The sequence below is a fragment of the Pelecanus crispus genome, chromosome 7 (assembly GCF_030463565.1).
Source record: "Pelecanus crispus isolate bPelCri1 chromosome 7, bPelCri1.pri, whole genome shotgun sequence".
Taxonomy (NCBI): domain Eukaryota; kingdom Metazoa; phylum Chordata; class Aves; order Pelecaniformes; family Pelecanidae; genus Pelecanus; species Pelecanus crispus.
In genome coordinates this window covers 1,662,141-1,681,034 of record NC_134649.1, presented here as the reverse complement: position 1 = coordinate 1,681,034, position 18,894 = coordinate 1,662,141, and the positions used below count along the sequence as shown (strand labels likewise).

At 53.7% G+C, this 18,894-nt stretch overlaps 1 protein-coding gene and 1 pseudogene across 1 annotated transcript in view; both read left to right on the top strand.

Annotated features, from left to right (window-relative positions):
- KIF23 (kinesin family member 23) overlaps positions 1 to 17,455 on the top strand; it is a 38,729-nt gene extending 21,274 nt beyond the window's left edge. Inside the window, exons 25-31 of the mRNA XM_075714118.1 lie at positions 6,836 to 6,969; positions 8,553 to 8,609; positions 8,935 to 8,964; positions 9,998 to 10,056; positions 11,377 to 11,463; positions 16,515 to 16,571; positions 17,375 to 17,455. Coding sequence (XP_075570233.1) covers positions 6,836 to 6,969; positions 8,553 to 8,609; positions 8,935 to 8,964; positions 9,998 to 10,056; positions 11,377 to 11,463; positions 16,515 to 16,571; positions 17,375 to 17,455 — 505 coding nt within the window. The remainder of the gene's footprint in view (positions 1 to 6,835; positions 6,970 to 8,552; positions 8,610 to 8,934; positions 8,965 to 9,997; positions 10,057 to 11,376; positions 11,464 to 16,514; positions 16,572 to 17,374) is intronic.
- Positions 1,689 to 1,862, top strand: LOC142594021 (U2 spliceosomal RNA; annotated as a pseudogene).
- Positions 17,456 to 18,894: the final 1,439 nt, after the last annotated feature.

Genomic DNA, 18,894 nt, shown 5'->3' with positions numbered 1-18,894 from the left:
GCTTTTTTTTTTTTCCCTTTGCAGTGCATGTATGCCTGCCTTTATTTTTCCCTTGAGCTTTGCACTGATTGCAGCTAACGCTTCCCGAGAGCGGGTAAGGAAGTAGCCCTTATGGAGTAACAAAAAGTTCAAGTTTCCAGCGGGCAAGCTTTTGGGGGGTGGTGGTTAGCCCTGAATTTGTTATTGCCCAATAATAGAGAAATTTATTGGGCTAGAGCAATTTATAGAGCTGGGGCTCTAAACCCAGGGGCATCTTGGGGTCTCGCTGTCGGCAGCAGGAATGTTTGCCCAGGGGGTGGAGGGCCGGGACTCTGTTTGCTCTGCGCTTGGAAGAGGCAGCTGCCCGCTCAAGGATGCTTGAACCTGTTGGTGAGGAGAGCTCAGTTATACATGAAAACAAAGCAACCAAAGGCACGATAATTTATGCGATTGGTGCTTTTCTTCATTTAAACCAGGGTTCATGGCAGGTCCTTCTTGTTTCTGCCAGTCCTTCCTTCACCAGCAGCATCGTACCACGCTCCGCCGTGATGCATCACGCTGTTTTGCAAAGGCTCGTAGCCCGCTGCTGAAAACAGCTCTTCGGTGCCTTTGTTCTGAGGCTTGGTTCTGTGTTTTCTCCTTCATGTAGCTGGGAGCCTGGAGAATTTCAGCACGTCCAGTCAGCTGCTTCTCTCTGGAAGAGAGCTGATGAGCAGCGGATGCCCTGCTGGGCGAGCAAGCCTGGTGTCAGAGAAGAATCTCGGTCAGTTTGCTTGGCCTTTAGTTTCTTAGCAAGCCAGCACTTGTCAGGAATACTCAACTGAAGTCATGTTTACCTTTTGAGGTAACAAATTCCTACCACAACAGGCCCAAGTCTGCAGCTAACGCTGCCCAATCTTCCTGCCAGTTCCGAGTCGTCAGAGTTTCCTACTGGCAAAAGGCGAGGGCTCTGGACTCTGTTGCCTGTGTGGCTTGGATGTTTTTGGCATTAATTGGCTTCAGCCTCTGCTGAGTAATGAAAAGCAGGAGAATAATATGCAGGCTCAACCCTGAAACTGTAGACAGAGCGAGCTGCAAGTGGAGCTGTTGTTGAACTGGGGCTGTTCCAAAGTCTGCCGTCTAAAATGGGTCAAGATAAAGCACAAAAGTTCAGGACGCCGATCTTCTTCCAGGTCGCGTTCTGCCCCTCTGCGTCTGTGGCAGTGAATCACTCTTAAGGATATAAGTACCAAAGCCTGTAGGATTAGCTGAACTCTTCCCAGTGAAGTTAACGGGGTTTTACTGCCTACCTCGCTGGCCCGCCTGCTTCTTGCCAAGTGCTTTGGAAAAAAAAAAAAAAAAAGGTGCCTGCACTCTGCTGCTGTGAAAGCGTTCTGGCTGAACCCAGGCTGTGCGCTAGGCAGGCTGCCAGAGAGCAGGGGAGGAAAAAAGCTGATACGGAGGAGCCTGTTTGCTTTTGGACCTGGCAGCTCCCGCGCGTGCTTCGCGCTGGCACGCTGACGTGCTCCGACCCTGACCCCAATGGCCGCAGCTGTTCTCAGCCCGGCCTCGCAATCTGGGACCGGCAGTCTCCCGATCCGCCCGTGCTGCCTGGTGGAAGCCTTTTGCAGAGAGGGATCAAAGGCATGGCCAAAAAACCCCACTAGCTAGGGGGTAACAGAGGCTGTCCGGGGTGCAAGTCAGCTTTTGCTTCGGAGTTGTTGCAGAACGTCGCTTCTCGGCCTTTTGGCTAAGATCAAGTGTAGTATCTGTTCTTATCAGTTTTTATTTCTTCTCCCATGTGGTTAGCAATAGGACGAGAGGAAATGGGCTCAAGCTGCGCCAGGGGAGGTTTAGGTTGGAAATTAGGAAAAATTTCTTTATGGAAAGGGTGGTCAAGCATTGGAACAGGCTGCCCAGAGAGGTGGGGGAGTCCCCATCCCTGGAGGGGTTAAAAAAACGGGCAGAGGTGGCACCTGGGGACATGGTTCAGTCTGGTCTACCCTTGACTGGTTTAGTGTGGACTTGGTAGTGTAGGTTAATAGTTGGACTGGATGATCTTGAAGGGCTTTTCCAACCTAAACAGTTCGATGATTCTATCCATGCTTTGGCTGCGTCTGCCACGTATTGCTGCCCGAAGGCATGGGAGCCACGCTGGCCGCGGGCAGTCGGGCGCTTGGTGCTGCTGCGTTGGCCTCGCTGCGTGATGGGGAGGCAGAGGGGGCTGCAGGGGCCGGCCCTGACCTGAGACGTACGAACCTGGGCTGCTGGTGCTGCCCCAGCTCCATCACGCTGCTGCTCCGCGTCGAACGGGGATGCGGGAATTCATCGGGCTCCGAACAACTCATCCCCCAGCTGGAGGCTGGGATTAGAGCACGGCTACTGCCGGATGCTTGCGATACGCTCACTTTTTAGTGATTCTTTTTGCTTTTAATACGCTTTCTCGCGGTGAACCATTTTCTATCTTCCGCTGCCTTTTGTGGTCTCCTCTCCCGTGTCCAAGCCATCGTTGCAGAGCGCCTGTGGGCCCGTGCTGTCCTGTGCGGTGCGGGCAGCACTCGCTGGCCTGGGGTGGTCCGTGGTGGGGGGGTCTCCGGCTCCATCCAGGACCCAGCCTGCTGCTGATGGTCTGCAAGCGGCGCTTAGGGGCTGGGTACGAAGGCCGAGAGCTGACTTTTAAGCGTTGGCAGGAATAAGCCTTTAGGTTGCCCGAAGTAATCAAAAATGGTTTGCTACGCTCCCGCGAGCCTCGCTGTTCGTGGCACAGCGTGAATAATTATAAGCAATAATCCTGGCAGGCGCGAGCAGCCCTCCCGAAATCACGGCGGCAGGCGAAGCGCTGGCGCGCGGCGCGGCCCGTGCTGGCAGAGCGGGGTGGTGTTGCGTGGGGACGACGCTGGGAGCAGCCTCCGAGGGCTCGCGGGGTGACGAGAAGCACCTTGAACCTTACTATTTCAGGGCAAAGTGTTTACCTCACTGGGGAGGGCAGCTGATGGGAAAAACGGCTGGTGTCTGTGACAACTCAGCAGCACCCGCGTCCCGAGGATGGGGCTTTATCCCTCCTTGCAAACGGGGCTTTATCCCTCCTTATAAACAGCTCCTGGCCATCCTCCTTCGGGCAGGACCTCCTCCGGCGGCCTCGATGAGATATAAGTAATGATTTTTTCCAACGAGCTGCTTCCCAGAAATAGTATTTGTCTCCAGTGTCTGCCTTCACTTCTCCTGAGTTTGGATGCTGTTAAAAATAACCCACCCGCATGCTAGAATTATACTGTCTCTGACTATATCAGCTTTGTGGACGAAGCACCGGTAAAAAGATGAGTAAAAGGGTGCTCGGGGTGGGGTGGGGAGCAACAAGTTGTTTTCTGTCGGAAAGACGTTTGTCCTTTGCCTTGACCAGAGCCACCATCCGGGGACAGGGACAGCGTCGGCACGGTTGGATCGCCCCGAGTTAGCTCCCGGGGAAAGGCAGCAGGCTGATTTCCCAGCTCACCCCTGCAAAGAATTCATGTTAGCTCCCCGAGACTGGGCGTGCAAGAGTTAAATGCATCGTTTAACCTGCGGTTCGGATGAGAACTCTTTAATTAGCGAGCAAGGAGTTTTAGCTGGTGGTGGAGAAGCCTCCTGCTGCCCCACAGCTCGGTTGTTCTGGAGCTTTGGATACTTGGATTTATTTTTAAAATACCACGAGCTGCTCTTGTTGTTTTATTAGGAAAAAAAACCTACAGCCTGTAAAATACAATTCCCTAGGATAGAAGGCTAATCCTCTTATTTCTACACATTTCTGGATGATTAAATGGCTGGATTATTTAAGTAGTGATTTGTTACTAGATTGCATCATCAAGGAGATCTAAGGCATAAATATTAGCTTTGGGCTTTTGGCTCTTTACTGTTGAAAGGGGTAGAAGGTGTTCTGCAGACAAAAGCCAGAGAAATTAAATTAAATGAGCATGTGGAGCAGCGGGTCATGGCAAAGCCCCTAAACCCGTATGGGCTCGCAGCGCTTTAACCTTTACAGAGAACGCACGCAGTAAGTAACATCAGCTTTGCCTAGTAAATCTTGTATCCTACTGCGTTTCGAAGTGAACTAGCCCTTCTGCTGTGCTTGGAGACGTTTTGAAACCATTTGTTAGCTTCTCGGGCTTGGATGAGCCTTTCCCGCGTGCTGATCCGAGTGCCGGCAGCCTCTGCCCGGCACGGGGACTGCAGAGGGGACTACCAAGCCCACCACTAAACCAGTTCAGGGGAGAGGAAGAATTCATTTCATGTTTCCTGGCTTGGGGGCTGGATTTTTTTTTTTTTTTTTTTTTTTTTTTAAATGAGAGTAAAACTAGGAATCACTAAGGTTGGAACGGACCTCTAAGATCATCAGCCCAACCATCAACCCAACACCCCCATGCCCACTAAACCATGTCCCCAAGTGCCACCTCTGCCCGTTTTTTGAACACTTCCAGGGATGGGGACTCCCCCACCTCTCTGGGCAGCCTGTTCCAATGCTTGACCACTCTTTCCATGAAGAAATTTCTCCTAATATCCAACCTAAACCTCCCCTGACGCAACTTGAGGCCATGTCCTCTCGTGCCATCAGTGAGTCGCAACATCCTTTGGTGACAGCACCCATCAAGTCTGAGGTTCCTTGGGGTGGGGGGACAGAATGAAGAGAAAGAAGGAAAAGGGAAAACCTCTCTAGCTGGGAGGGAAGCCGGGGGTCCCCGGACGAGCATCCTCCTCCTCCTCCTCTTGGTCCCTGGCCAGGCTCTGGCAGGGGGGTGATGCTGCGCAGCGTCTCGTACCTTCTCCCCGGTACAGTTGCACCTTTCCTCAAGCTCCGCGCTGACCGGAATACGCCTCATTAGGTGTGGTTGTTTTGCACTAATTGGCTGTTAAGCCCTGTGCGTGTGTAGCGTTGGGCAGTATTTATCACGTTAAAATGACCGTCACCCGCTTCTTACCTGCCAGGCTGCGTTTGTTCTAGCGAGCTACAGGCTAAATGCTACGAGGTGAAAGGATCTTGGCGCGGAGTTACGGACTAAAAGCTGCCATGCAGAAGGGTGAGGAGATAAAGGGAAAATAGGCTGGTTTGAATGCCAGCGGCGATCGCTTTGGCAATAAACGCGGCGTAGCAGTGACTCGGAGCCTGCACGGTGACGAGAATGAGAGCGTTTGGGACGCGGCAGGGCGTGGGTGGCTTGGTTGAGTCCTGCCAAGATGCCCGGTGAGTTTTGGAGAGGCGCCTGCTGTTTGGTGTGGGGTTTGGGGCTTTGCTGCTCCGGTTTTGTGTTGTATCCTCCAGCTGGAATCCCCCAAATTATTCCCAGCCAGCCATGTAAGGAGAGATGGGTGTTAAGCAGTGTTTTGGTGGATGCGCCGCGGGCTTTGGTAACGGTATCAGCAGAACAGGGGGGCTAGGAAGAAAATGTTGTTCGATAGGAAATGTGTTTTTGTCTCTAAAGAGAGAGAGGAAGGTGAGCGTGTGTGGCTCTGGCTCCGGATTAGGGGCCGGCAGGACTGGGGTTTTCTTGTTCTGCGTGTGATATGCTAAAATCAACCGGTTTGAATATTGTCAGGGCTGTTGGATGGAGTGATGATAGGTGGCTGAAAATCGAGGAGCGCAGTTGGCAGGGTGGGTTTGGGTTTCCGAGGCTTAGAAGAAATGCCGTTGGAATGAACCAATGCGAAAAAAAAAAAAAAAATTGCAATAATAAAAGTATTTTAGACATAATAGCGATATTAGAATTAGTATGAGCAGGAAGGGTGCTTTGCTGCGGACTTGAAACCGGAGCAGAGTTGGAAAGCACAATTCCTCAGCCGCTTGAAGAAATTCAGCTGAAAAATAAGACAAAGTAAATATTTACTTGAGCTCGGACTATCCGAATGCGTTATTGCATTGGGAATTCTTAGCTCTGGTACATTAATACTTTCATCTGTTGTGTTAATAAACCCTCTGACAGCGGGGCTGGAGCACGCCCCGCCGACGCCGGCACGAGCGGGGAGCTGCCCATTGCCGGCGCCGGGCCAGCCCCCTCCTGCGCCCCCCCGGCTGCTTCCGACACCTCTTCTTTAAACACAAGTTCTGCTTTTTAATGAATTCAACCTTCAATGCAAATTAGATTCCAAATAATAAGTAATTAACTTTATCAAATTGACATTACTGTTTATAACAAAATGTCAACGTCGCCTTTATAAACAAGGCAGAGCTGCTATTTGCGGAGCCGGGGGGAGACCGGCTCGGCAGGAAAACGCGGCAAAGCCCAGACAAGAGCAAATGATCCTTTCCTTGGGCTGCGGTTTCTCATCCTGTCGGGGTTCAGCCCCATCCAGCCGCTCAGCACCACGCAGCCATCGCTCACTGCCCCTGCCCCGATGGGATGGGGGAGAGAATCGGAGGAGTAAGAGTGAGAAACACTCCTGGGCTGAGATAAGAACAGTTTAATAATGGAAATAAAGTAAAATAATAATAACAACAGTATAATAATAATAGTAATAATAATATCCAAAGCAAGTGATGCACAGTGCAATTGCTCACCACCCGCCGACCGATGCCCAGCCAGTTCCCAGCAGCGATCGCTGCTCCCCGGCCAACCCCCCCAGTTTCCATACTGCCCATGACGCCGTATGGGATGGAACGGCCCTTGGGGCAGTTGGGATCAACTCTCCTGGCTGTGCCCCCTCCCAGCTCCTTGTGCCCCTGGCAGAGCAGGGGAAGCTGAAAAGTCCTTGACTTAGCGTAAGCACTGCTCAGCAACAACTACACCATCAGCGTGTTATCAGCATTCTTCTCATCCTAAATCCAAACCACAGCACTGTGCCTGCTGCTAGGAAGAAAATTAACTCTATCCCAGCCGAAACCAGGACACATCCGCTGCCTTTCCGACAGCCCGGAGACCTCGAAGCCGGCCCCTGATACCCGCTGCGGCACGGCCGAAGGGTGTCGGGGTGGGACGCTTCCACCCGCCCCTGGACAGGACGGCTATCGCAAAAGCCGCCGTGTTATTCGAAGCAAAGCTCATCGTGAGTTTCACCTTTAAATGGCGCATGAGCGGAAAAGCAGGGTTGAGCTGATGGTATTTCCAGAGGTGTAAAATACAGGCGAAGAGGTCAGGCTGCGGTATGAGGATTCAAGCCGGGATTTCCACCTTCCTCTCAAGGTCTGGCTTTGACACCTCCGGTTTTATAAAGAGAAAAAATAAGTTACAGATTCGAAAACGTGGCTCTGGATCTGGAGCGGAGGCCAAGCCCCTGATGGAGGCACATGCCTAATAAAACGTGAAAATTTGCAAACTGGGAAACTCTTTAAGAAAAAAAAAAAAAAAAAAAAATCAGTGTGTTTAAAAAAAAAAAATTCAGTGTGTTTAAAAAAAAAAAAAAGTGTTTACTTTCACATATGGAAAAAAAATCACTTCTCCGTCTCCACTGGCGACAGTATTGTATATTTTCTTGTTACCCAAGACATGAAGTTACTCATTTACCTCCAGCGTCCTCACAGGCGGAGGTTAATAGCCGCAATGAGGATAACGTTAATCCTTCCTCCTGAAAGCGCAAATCTGGGACCGCGGCATCGGAGCAGAATCGAAACGCGTCAAACTCGAAGGGCTCTGCCCCGGCGGTTCCCACGAAGGCAGCAGGAAATACGGGCCGTGCTTTTTTATTTCGGGGGTTGTGCAATGGTTCCAGGTGACACGGGGGGTTTCGGAGCAGAGCCCTGCCCGGGGGGGACGCATCTGAGCCGGGGGGAGCAGGTTTCTTCCACATGATTTGGGTGGTAATTTTAGAAGGAATTATTTTCATAATGGAAAATATCCATTTTATTGGCATAGGTGTTTCAGCGAATATGTCTTTTTTTTTTTTTTTTTTTTTTTTTACTGCAATTCAACGTTTCTGGCACAAGCCACCAAAAATTTGGCAATCGAAAAGCAAGTGTTCAAATAAAACTCTCTGTAGGCTAGCAGCTCAGAGGGCTCTTCCCCAGGGATGGATATATGGGCAATTAGAAGCTTTAATGCTCTAATGACCCAGGTGCAAAAAAAAGTTTGGTGGGGGTTTTTTTTTGGGTTTTTTTTTTTAATTTTTCTGAAGGTTGCTATTTAGAGTCCAGCCATTCAGGGAGATGCCAGTGGGATTTGTGGCCTTTCTTTTCAATGCACTTCTTGGCAAAAATAAACAGGATAAATTTCAATTTAAAGGATAATTTCTTAGGATTGGGAAAAAATGGGATGGGAGGAGGAGGGCAGCTCCCTGCCTGAAGCGGGGCTGCTGCTCTGCGGGATGTGAAACCATTTGAAAATACGCTTTTAATTCAATCCAAAAATCCATCTTCTAGTGAAGATAAAAAAAAAAAAAAAAACCCAAACCAAAACCCAAATCCACACATTAATCTCATCAGTGGAAATAATCACGTTGGGTCTATGATCTTAATCTTTTATGTCGTACACATCTGGAAAAGTAATTCAGGGGGAACACAAACTCGAGCTAAGCTGCGTAAGCCCAACACGAGAGCGATTTCGTTGAGCGGCAGCTCGGTGGCCCGTTGTCACACACCTCCTTGTAACAATATTGACTTTATAACACCTACACTTTGTTCTCTTCCTTAACAGGACAGCTGCTAAGTGCTGGTAAAACAAACATCACATGCTCCGTGGGGCTCCGACAAGGTTTGCAATCAAGCGCTCTCTAATAACCGCTTAAATACTCTCATCAAGCTTGTCCTTGCTGTTTGCTTTAGGACACGGTGTTTTTCTCTCCCCTCTGTATTTATTCTACGCGAGCGATAGTCGGAGCTAGAGGTCACGCAAAGTAAATGCAGGTGGTGGGGTGGTTGGTTTTTTTTTTTTTTTTTTTCTCCTTTCCCTGCGTTGACTCTCACCGTTGAGTTTGCCTTTCCCCGTCAGCGGAGCGGATGTGGCTCGAAAAGCATCGCCTTGTTTTTTGAGGTTGGGTAATCTGCCCTGAATGCGGCTCCTTATTCTCTCCTGGCAGGTTTTCAAAACCCAGCGGAGCAAATAAAAGGTGAGAAGAGAAATAAGGGCTTGTCGAGCAGGCAGAGGGGAATCCACACCGTCCACACGAAATCAGATTCCCCCTTTGCACAGCCGCCAAGGTCAGCAAAAACTGGACCAGTTGGCTGTGAGCGGCCGGACAGGGAACCAGAAAAAAACCCGAGCGGCCGTTTGCCCCTGCCCCATGCCAGGGCAGCAGCTCTCCTCTGCGGGTCCGCATCTCTTCCCGGGGGAGCTGAGGGATGATGCTGCTGCCTGTCGGATTCTTGCATCGCTCAAAGCCTCCCTGCAATCTCCGTGCATCTGCAGCCCGGCGCCTCCCAAGCCGCCGCTGTAAGGCGCAGCGGGTATTATATAGGTACAGCTATAGGATGGCTGCGGCCGGTGAGTTATCCTAGCGGGAGCACGGCCTCTTTCTCCTCTGGGTGACTGGTCTGCATTTGGAGGACTCGCCTCCATTATAGCTGCATCCCTGGAAAAGCATCCTGGGGTGGGATGCTGTACATCCCCCGTGCCCTGCACGCCGGGTACCGCGGGGTCCGGGAGGGCGGCGGAGGCGGATGCCCGCGCATGGGAAAGCACCGGGAGCGGGGCCGGAGCAGAGGACCGGTAGCGCTTCCCCCAAGAGCTGCCTGGAGCGAGCGTTTCCAAAAGCGACAGCTCTTTACAGCGCGTTGCTCCCCAGCACCAGCCCCGATGACAAGTCTAATGCAGCCCATTGCATTCTTGGCTCGCTTACCTCTGGCAAGCGCGCAGCCCGAGCGGCTTGGCTGTGGGGGCTGGCTCTCCGAACGCCCTTCCAGCCATTTCCCCACAAAGCTGCTATTATACCCTAATGAGGCTCCTCGAATCCGCTCGCCCTGGAGTAGCTCCATCCTGTACGACCCAGCGAGCCGTGCCGTGAGCGCTGCACCCAGCTGCTTCCACATTAGCGCTGGAAACTGGAGCTTTATGATCAAATAATGTTTTGTCTGATTTTGCAGCTCGCGGGGCTTTGCAAAAATCCGTGCCTCATTGTCCCGAATCGTGCTGTGCTCCTGTAGCTCGTGTTTTGGCGGGGATGGCGAAAGAAAGCAGCCTGGCCGACGTGGAGATGCGGTCAGTACGGGTGCACGTGCAGAGCTGTGCCTCTGCAAACCCGCTGGAGCCCAGCGGTTATTCAACGTTGCAGAGCCAGCCTTGCCAACCCACGTGCACGGCCCAAAATTAAAATAAATGGTTATTTTACCGAGCCAACCTATTGCTGGGGTGGGGACGGGGAGGAAGATGCTCCGTTCCAAAGCGCCTTGCCTATCGGAGGTGTGCAGAAGTTCACGAAGGGTTGAAGTACGGCATCCAGAGTCACTTCTGCCAGGATGGGGAGCGGGCGGCTGGGCGAGGGATGCTCCCCGCAACAGCCTCCCGTGTGGCACAAGCAAAACGAGTCCGTACCGGGACTTCAAAAAAATCCCTAATTATCGTGCGGGCGGGGGAGCTGTCCCCCATTCTCCCCTCAAATATACGCTAGAAATTAAAATAACCCAGACGAAGCTGCATAGGTTTATCCGAACGGACCAGGAAGACTGAGCTGAGGCTGCCACAATTTCTGTGCTGTCTGTGGAGGATGGGCCAGTAACGCCGGCTTCCCAAACTTGCTTGTTTTGCCGCCTCTGTCCTTTTCCATGTGAAGGTTACCTGCTCCCGTGCCGACAGCGCGCTCTGCGTGCATGCAAGGCAGCAGCTTCCCCGTGCCGCGGTCCCCCGGGGCTTCCATTTAATGTCAAGGTGACTTTTCGGTGGTTTGCAGGGAGGAGGTGTCTCCTGGGCGAGCCCCGGCGAGGGCTGTCTGGCCGCGGCGGCCTCCCGGGAGGATTGCGTTGGTGATGGGAGAGCGGAGCAAGTGCCTCGGGGAGGGCAGCGCTTGGGAGCCGGAGCTGCCCTCGGTGCCTCCCGTTCCGGGAGGGATTTCTGCAAGGCTGGGTGCCCTAAAGCCCAAGCCCTGCGTCTTGGTCAGCAAGCTTGGCAAGCCCAGCAGCTTGGCTCCCTGGCCAGCCCGGGGTGGCACGCGCGGTGGCCCCGTGGCCGTGCCAACCCAGCTGCGGGTGGGAGATGCCCACGGTGAAGGCTGCAGGTGGGACACGTCCCTAACGCACCAGCAGCAGAGGGAAAGCACTCGAGAGCAGAGACGAGAGGTCTCAAACGAGCCCTGGCAACGCCTGGGTCCGCGGTGGCGCTCCCGGAGTGCGAGGTTTGTCGCTCCCCTCCTGCCTGGTTGCTCCTCCAGCCCTCGGCAAAGCGGGAGGGAGCGGCCGGGGCCGGAAAGCGTTCCCACCGCTGCCGCCAGGAACGGGCTCTGGGTTTCCATCGGGTTCCGCCGTGGCGTCCCAGCTGAATGCGGCCCTTCAGCTGCTGCAGGTCTTCTCAGCTTTCCGGTTTCCTCTAGGAAAACCAGAGCTGGTCAAAACTGCTGGAGGCTCTCAGCGTAGGAAAGGGGGGTTCGTCTGGGCTGCTGGCTCCTGGCTTGGCTCAGGTAGGCAGAACGGCAGGAGTGAGCGTTTTTGGGTTTAGAGGCTGTAGGTTTTGCTCTACGTGCTTCCTGTGACCAGCCTCAAAATAATCAGATTGCGCATTCCCTCTAAAAACAAGGGAAAACACGGCGTGTTTGTCCTGCTTTCAAAGAAAGGATTTGCTCGCGCTGAAGTCATAGAATCATAGAATCATCGAATCATTTAGGTTGGAAAGACCTTTAAGATCATCCAGTCCAACCAGTAACCTAACACTGCCAAGGAGGGAAGGGATAATGGTTGGCAAAAACCAACCAAACAAAAATTCTTACTGTCGACTTACCAACCAGCCATTGAAGATTGGAGGATTCTCCTGAGAAGTTAGAATCATAGAATCATCGAATCGTTGAGGTTGGAAAAGCCCTTTAAGATCATCCAGTCCAACCATTAACCTACACTACCAAGCCCACACTAAACCAATCAAGGGTAGACCAGACTGAACCATGCCCCCAAGTGCCACCTCTGCCCGTTTTTTGAACCCCTCCAGGGATGGGGACTCCCCCACCTCTCTGGGCAGCCTGTTCCAATGCTTGACCACCCTTTCCGTAAAGAAATTTTTCCTAATTTCCAACCTAAACCTCCCCTGGCGCAGCTTGAGCCCATTTCCTCTCATCCTATCGCTAACTGAAGTCCTTGGTTAATAAGCAGAGTCCCTGCGCGCTGGGTGCTTTCCAGGCATCGCGGCCCGGCGGCACTCTTGTAACGCCGGGGGTCCTGGTGCGATGCTGCGGGGCACGTGGCGGGGGTCCAGGCGCTGCTGCGGTCGAAAGCGCCGGGCTGCTGCTGCCGGCGGCACGAGCGCGGTGCTTTTGTGCGACGGGGATCGGCCCCGGGCACAGAGCCTGGAGGGGACCCTGCTCCCGGCTGAGCCCTCCTGCTCCTCGGGCGATGCTTAAATGTTGCTCGAGGCAGGGAGCAAGCGCTCCCGGGCTGCGCCTGGGTTCCCCATCCATCTTATCCCCTCAGGGAGCAGATTCCCATGGGGTTGCTGCCTTGTTCTGGAGGGGTTTCCCATCCCTGTGCCCCCTCTCCCGAGTGAGGGGGGCCAGCAGCCGCTCGGCTTTCGTGCTGGTGTCGGAAGCAGAGGCTGGTTCTTTCCATTGGGTCATAAATTTACATCCAGCCACACACAGTCGCTGGTGTTGGTTTTCTCAGCTCCCAGTTTCCAGCTGGAGCAGACCAAGTGCGCTGGCGGCACCGGAGAAAGGGCTTTCGGGTAAGAGGGACGGTAAAACACCGGCGCTGACCCCCCAGCACTGTAGTAAAGCCACCCCCAAACCTTTTTCCCAGCCCAAAATCCATAGCAGCTCCTCCGGAGGTGACCCAAGCCCCATTTCGCAGAGCACGCGTGGCTCCCTGGGGAGCACCCAGCTCTCCTCCGCACCGGCACCTCGGTTCGGAGGTCAAAGCCCTGCTACAACATCTCCAAATAAACTTTCCCTCTGTTTTAATTTGAGAAAATCTGCTTACATCTTATAGGAAAGTCTGAGGGGGCACAAATTGGGGGGTCCCAGTCCCTCTCCCTCCCCGGCGTGTGCCGGGGCACGCTCTGCCTGGCGCGGGGACCACTCCATCCCAGCAGCGGATCAATACGGAGGCCTGGATGAGGACGCAGTATTTAAATCACCGGAGAGACCGTTTAAATGGGAAATCAGTAAGTGAAGCATGAGAGATTGATTTTAAATAATTTTTATGGCCAGGGACTTCAAGCTGTTGTCGATATTTCTGCATAAATAATGAAAAACCTTAAAAGGGGGTAGACGTGACCGACAGCATGCCTAGCTAAACCTCGGGGCTGGCGGGGTTGCAAGGTGTGGGAAGCGCTGCAAATCACGCTGCTGGCAGGTGAAGCCGCTGACGCGCCATTTATTTTCCTGTGCTGACAGCATCAGCCCCCTTCCTCGCTGGCACTACCAGCAGCAAGGCACTTATTAAAGCAGCGCTGATTTAAAAGGAAGGGGAGGAAAAAAAAAAAAAAAAAAAAGAGGTTTTGATAGGAAATGATGAGCCGGGCAGATTTTATATCGCATCCCTCAGTGGCATTTGTTGATTTGCGGCAGCAGCAGCAGGCGTGGCTGTTCCTCGGCTGCAGCGAGGCGATGGGGAGCATCGCCCGCCGGGCGAGCACCGGCCCAGCCCCGGGGCGTGGGGCTGGCGTAAGACAGCACCGGGCGTCCGTGGGCAGGTTGGGACAATCGTTCACCCTGGTGTTTTCATGTCTTACCAGCACCCTCCTGCCGTGGGGCTCCTCCCGAAACCCCGCTGCGGTCGGAGGGGGCTCCGGCTGCCTTCCCCGAGACGCATTTGAGCAGCGCCCGTGGGTGCTGCCCCCATCCCAGGGTGTTTATAAATCATTTAGATGTTTTCCCACTTCCATCGTCCTGGCCAGGATGACGCCTGCTCTCATCTCGTCCTCGGTCCTGTCGCAACGCCTCTGAAACAATAACCAGGCGGTAGCTGGCACCCGCTCGCAAAACATCCATTACCTTGGTCTCTGCAATCAAAAGCCATTTATAGTAAATGTGTTTGCTTTGTACTGAATTACTCACAATGCTGCCAAGTACAACCACACCAGCTGTTAATTAGAGTTTAGCTTTTATTACCAAAAAGTCTGCTCTGTTGATATGGAAAATGGGAATAAAAAGTCATTTAACCTATTGTGATGTGAAAATAAATGATGACTTGTTGGTTTAATTAAATAGTCTATTTATCTAGCCGTCAAAGTGTTTGAACATACACAGGCTTATGAGCAGCATTACCCTGGCTTGGTCTCCTGTTGTCTGAATAATCCGTGTTGTTTGAAGTGACAGTTACCTGCTAAATGGCCCATTGAACTCAACACGAATCTTTCAGCAGAAAGTCCGATGCACGACTTTGCTTCCCGCGCTCTCTGATGTTTGCTTGCTTTTCTTTCCTTTCCTTCCACGCACCAAGGAACTGCCGCCTCCTTCCCACCACGCTCATGCAATTATTCCCGCTGCACAGCAAGGGGCAGCAGTGTCAGCCCCTTCCCTGCATCCATGCATCCGCGCACGTTCACTGCTTCCCAAAAACATTCCCGCGGGGCTCGTTTCGGGATGTCGCTATGGGTTGCATACTGGGGTTTCCAGTGCGGGCTCTCCCTTCACCTTTTGCATCCTGCTCTTTGGGATAAAGCTGATAAAGGAGTTTCTCCGTGCTCAGATCTGATGGTCTTTATGTTTTGTGCCTTCCCTGCAGCTCTGTCTTGGGTCCCCAAGAAAAATACAACAAACCGGATGTCCTGGTTTCAGCTGGGGCTAAACCACGACACCGGAGAACCGGGATACGGCTCGTGGTGAACCCGGCACACCGGGACCTCCGATGGTGAGGCTTGGGTGGTGGGCATGGGGACCAGGTTGTGCGAAAAGCGGCAGCTCTAGTGCTTCTCCTGGGGGAAAAAGAGGGTGAGGAGTTCCTCAGAGGTTGAAGGGACAACTTGATTTCAAGGCTTAAAGGGAAATCTGGTGGTGGGAAGGGTCCCGAGGACTGCCCCTGTGCTCCCGGCAGGGCGAGCAGCTCAGCACGGTGGCTCCGGGGCCAAAGCGGCATCTCTGCGCCGGGATACTGAGCGAGGCAGGAACGTAAATCCCAGAGTTTCCAGGGCACAGCTCTCGATTACGAAACGAGACGGGCAGCACGGGAGCTGGTGCTAATGCGATTTGGATGATTTGGGAGCGGGCTCGGAGTTCAGCTGCCAGGCGGAGCGTTGCAAGCTGCCCTGGAGGACGCAATGCCTCTTTCTGGAGGGAGTTCAAGGATCTTTACTCATCTGTGGCAGAAATGGCTTTGTTATGGCTTTTTTTCCTTCTTCCTCTTATAGAGTATTTCGCCATCTGCCAAAGCTGGAGGGAAGATTTCTTGCTCGCCAGGCTGGGGAGGTGAGCGGTGGGATCCCACCAGGACCGTGTGGGAGACGCGCACGTTTTTCTGCCTCAGGTTCCTGTTTGTTTAACACAAAACAGGCCGACCAGTGCCACTGAGAACGCGTTTTGTTCTTGGGGACGTGAGGTTGTGCTCCTGGCACAGGTCAGCGGCTTCTGCCCGTCCCTCCCACCGCATCTCCTCCCATCCATCCGTCCTCCATCGGACCTGCCTGCCTCGCCATGCCATTGTTGGATCGCGACGGCGATGAGCAGCCTCGGCAGCTGCTCTGCAAAATGTGCCGATGCATCTGCACGCTGCAGCTCTGCCATCGTGCCCCCACGCAAGAGGGGACGTGCTGCCGGCCACCTGCGTTGCCTCCTGCCCTCCAGCCCCGTGCCAGGCTCGGCGCAGCCCGTGGCACAGGACAGAGATGGCTCCCCTCTGTCTCCCTGCTCCGGGTTGTATCCCCGGCTGAGCAGGATCTGGAGCAGGGTGTTCGCCTGGGTGAATCTGCGAGGAGAAGCTGGCAGTCGACATCAATGACTCTTTGGGCAGGAGTTCCTCTAGTCCTGGCGTTGCAACATTTTCCCTGGGGAGCTGGGAGAGGAACCTGTTCTGCCTTGAGCGAGGTGCACGGGTGCAGCGCACCTCGTCCGCCGACCGTCAGGCGAACGGGGAAGCTGCGTGCCAGCCCTGCTCTGCCGATAGCTCCTCAGCCTTTCGAACGAGGGGGTGTTGCTGCTTGGCTCGCCTCTTGCTAGAAACCACCTTCAGCACGGTGCTCTGACCCTGCATGGTGCAGCCGGCTGAGGAAGAACTTAATTGCGCGTCGCTCCTTTCGGTGTCAGCCTGACGCTTCCTCTTCAAATCCTGCAGCCGTGGCATGCAGCGCACGCGTCCTCTGCAGAACTCCGTCTCCACGAGAGCGCTAAACTTGTCACAGCTGTTTACTTATGCTTTCGCACTGTTTGTGTAGTCAGAAGTCTTGATCTCATATTTATCTCCTCTTAAAACAGCTACAGTTTATAGTTTAAACACATTAATCATTTCCAAGCCTTTAAAGGGCTTTTAAGTGGAGACACTGGTTTTGTTTGCCTTTTAATTTTTATTTCAAGTCTCCCTTCTGAACCAGAAGGCGAACGCTTTAAAGGACATTGAAGGAGCACGCTCTCATATTAACTGCAAGCCGGTAAGTATGCCCCCGTGCTAAAAAATATACCGCAGGGAGCTGTGCTTTGGAGGGACACCTCTGCATGGGAGCAGCGGCCGTGTCCTCGCTGCGTGGGCTGGTTTGCATCCGTCGAGCGGCGCGTGGCTGCAGCTGCCCTCGGTGGCGGGTCCCTTACGGAGGGCGCGGGGCTCCTCGGGCTGCTCCTGGGTTCACGGTGCTGCCTCTCCAGCACAGGGCAGCGATGGGCGCCCGGCAGCCAGCGTGGGCTTTTGGGCGGTGCGTGCAGTTGGCACGTTACGGGCCAGGGAGATGCTGCCGGCCTGGGGTTGTGTGGTCTGGCTGCGAGGGAGGTGCTAATGCATTCGGTGGTTGGCTTGGCTGAGCTGCTCCAGGGCTTCAATTTAGGTTTCTACAGTCCCTGGGTCTTATAAATAGATATTGCAGTGTTTAGCGGAAGGTTAGAGACGGTCAGAACTGCTGGCAAAGCACAGCCTACCTAAGGAGATAACCAATCAATCTTTGGGTCTGTGTTGCCATTGGGGTTATAACTCTCCCCCAGGCATTCAAAAAATGGGCAGAGGTGGCACTTGGGGACATGGTTCAGTCTGGTCTACCCTTGATTGGTTTAGAGTAGACTTGGCAGTGTAGGTTAATGGTTGGACTGGATGACCTTAAAGGTCTTTTCCAACCTAAACGATTCCACGATTTGATGATTCTATGATCCCTGGCAGAGAGGTTGCAGGCTCCGTGGCTGAACGGACCATACCAGCGCTGCTCACGGTCATGGGGTTTGACCTAAAAACCTCTCCCGGGGTTTTCAGGGAAGAGAGGCAGGGAGTCCCGGCTCATCCATGACGGAGCGGTGCTGGCTCTCCGTCAAGGCGCTGCCACAGCCCCGCTGAGGACACAGCGCTCAGGAACGCTTTTGATAAATACTGGCACGCTTATTTACTTCACAGGGAGGAAATTCTGCCAAAAGTAAGAAAACTCATGCAGCATCCATTTCATATAGAAATAATAAGCATTGTGAGGGACTAATTGCTTCGGGGCATCGATCAGGCACACAAAGCTTCTCGTTAGCGAGGGGTTGTGACCTCAAGTCATCAGCGTCTTGCTAAAATGCATGAAATAAGGCTGCCGGTTTCTGCTAATCCCCCGCAGCCAGGTGTCGGCAGCTGGGAGGTGCTGGCTGGCAAGGCAGGATTTGGGCAGCTGCCCTGGCCTCCCAGCCCCTCGGGCTCGGCACGGCTGCACCGCGGCGGCTGTAAGCGCTTTGTCACTGATGCTCGCCGGCCTCGGGGGAGCAGAGCATGGCGTTGTTCATCCAGCGCCTTGCACAAGCAAAACCTGCAAAAAGCAAACAGGGAGAAGGGACTGCTCGTCCTGTCACCTGCTGAACCACGCTCCCAGCCCGCACATTAACACCGACGCTCGCGCTTTGTGTCTCCTGTCCCGGGAGGGACCCGGGCACTCTGGCAAGGGAGGGATGCTGGAGAGGTGCTCGTAAATAAGGGCGCATTTTCCAGCGCTCCTTCAATGCAGCTGAGGTGTGAGATGCTGCTGTTTAATCGGGGTGTTGACATTCCTCCCGCGGCAGCGTGGCAGTGGGACCTTCCTTGCGGACCTGTTTCCCCGCCGTGAGCAGCTGTAAAGGTGGGTTTGCCAGCGCCCGTCTCCATGCCATGTGGAATTATTGTTGTTATCCTTGGATCCCTGTCTAGGTGCTTCAAAGGGATCCAGATGTGTCAACACTGAGCCCATCTGGATCTGCCAAGAGGCGCAGAGGCAGCAAAGTGTCACTGTAAAGGGATCCGCGCTGGCAGGGTGGAAACCTGGATGTGTTTTATTTTCTCCCACCTTTCGGCATGGATGAGTGACTGCATCCCGCATTGCCAGGGCTGGAGCAGAGACCCGAGGAGGCTTGCCAGGTGTGGATGAACATGGATTTCCCCTCTCAGTGACTTGGGAAAGGGAATCGAGTCACTGCTGGAGGGGCTGCAGGGCTCTGGGTGTTACAGCAGCAGCTCATTTGCATGACAGCCCAAGGAACGAGGTGCTTCTCCCCAAAACTCAGCATTCTGCGCCAAGCTGATGTCCTGCTGGCCGCGCATGGCTGGAGGGCAGCAGGAGAGCTGCCCTGGTCCCTGGGAGTTTTTTTGGGGAGCTCCATCACTTCCCAGCCGGCGAGCTGGACATGCGGAACCTCTCTTCTTTCCAGCCGCTGGTGCAAAGTGGCGTGTAAAGGGCTGACTGCGTTTAAAGGACATCCCAAAAGAAGAAAAGCCTACGATGTGTTTCATGCAGGACCTGGAAATTCCCCAGCGATGGTCAGGAATTGGCC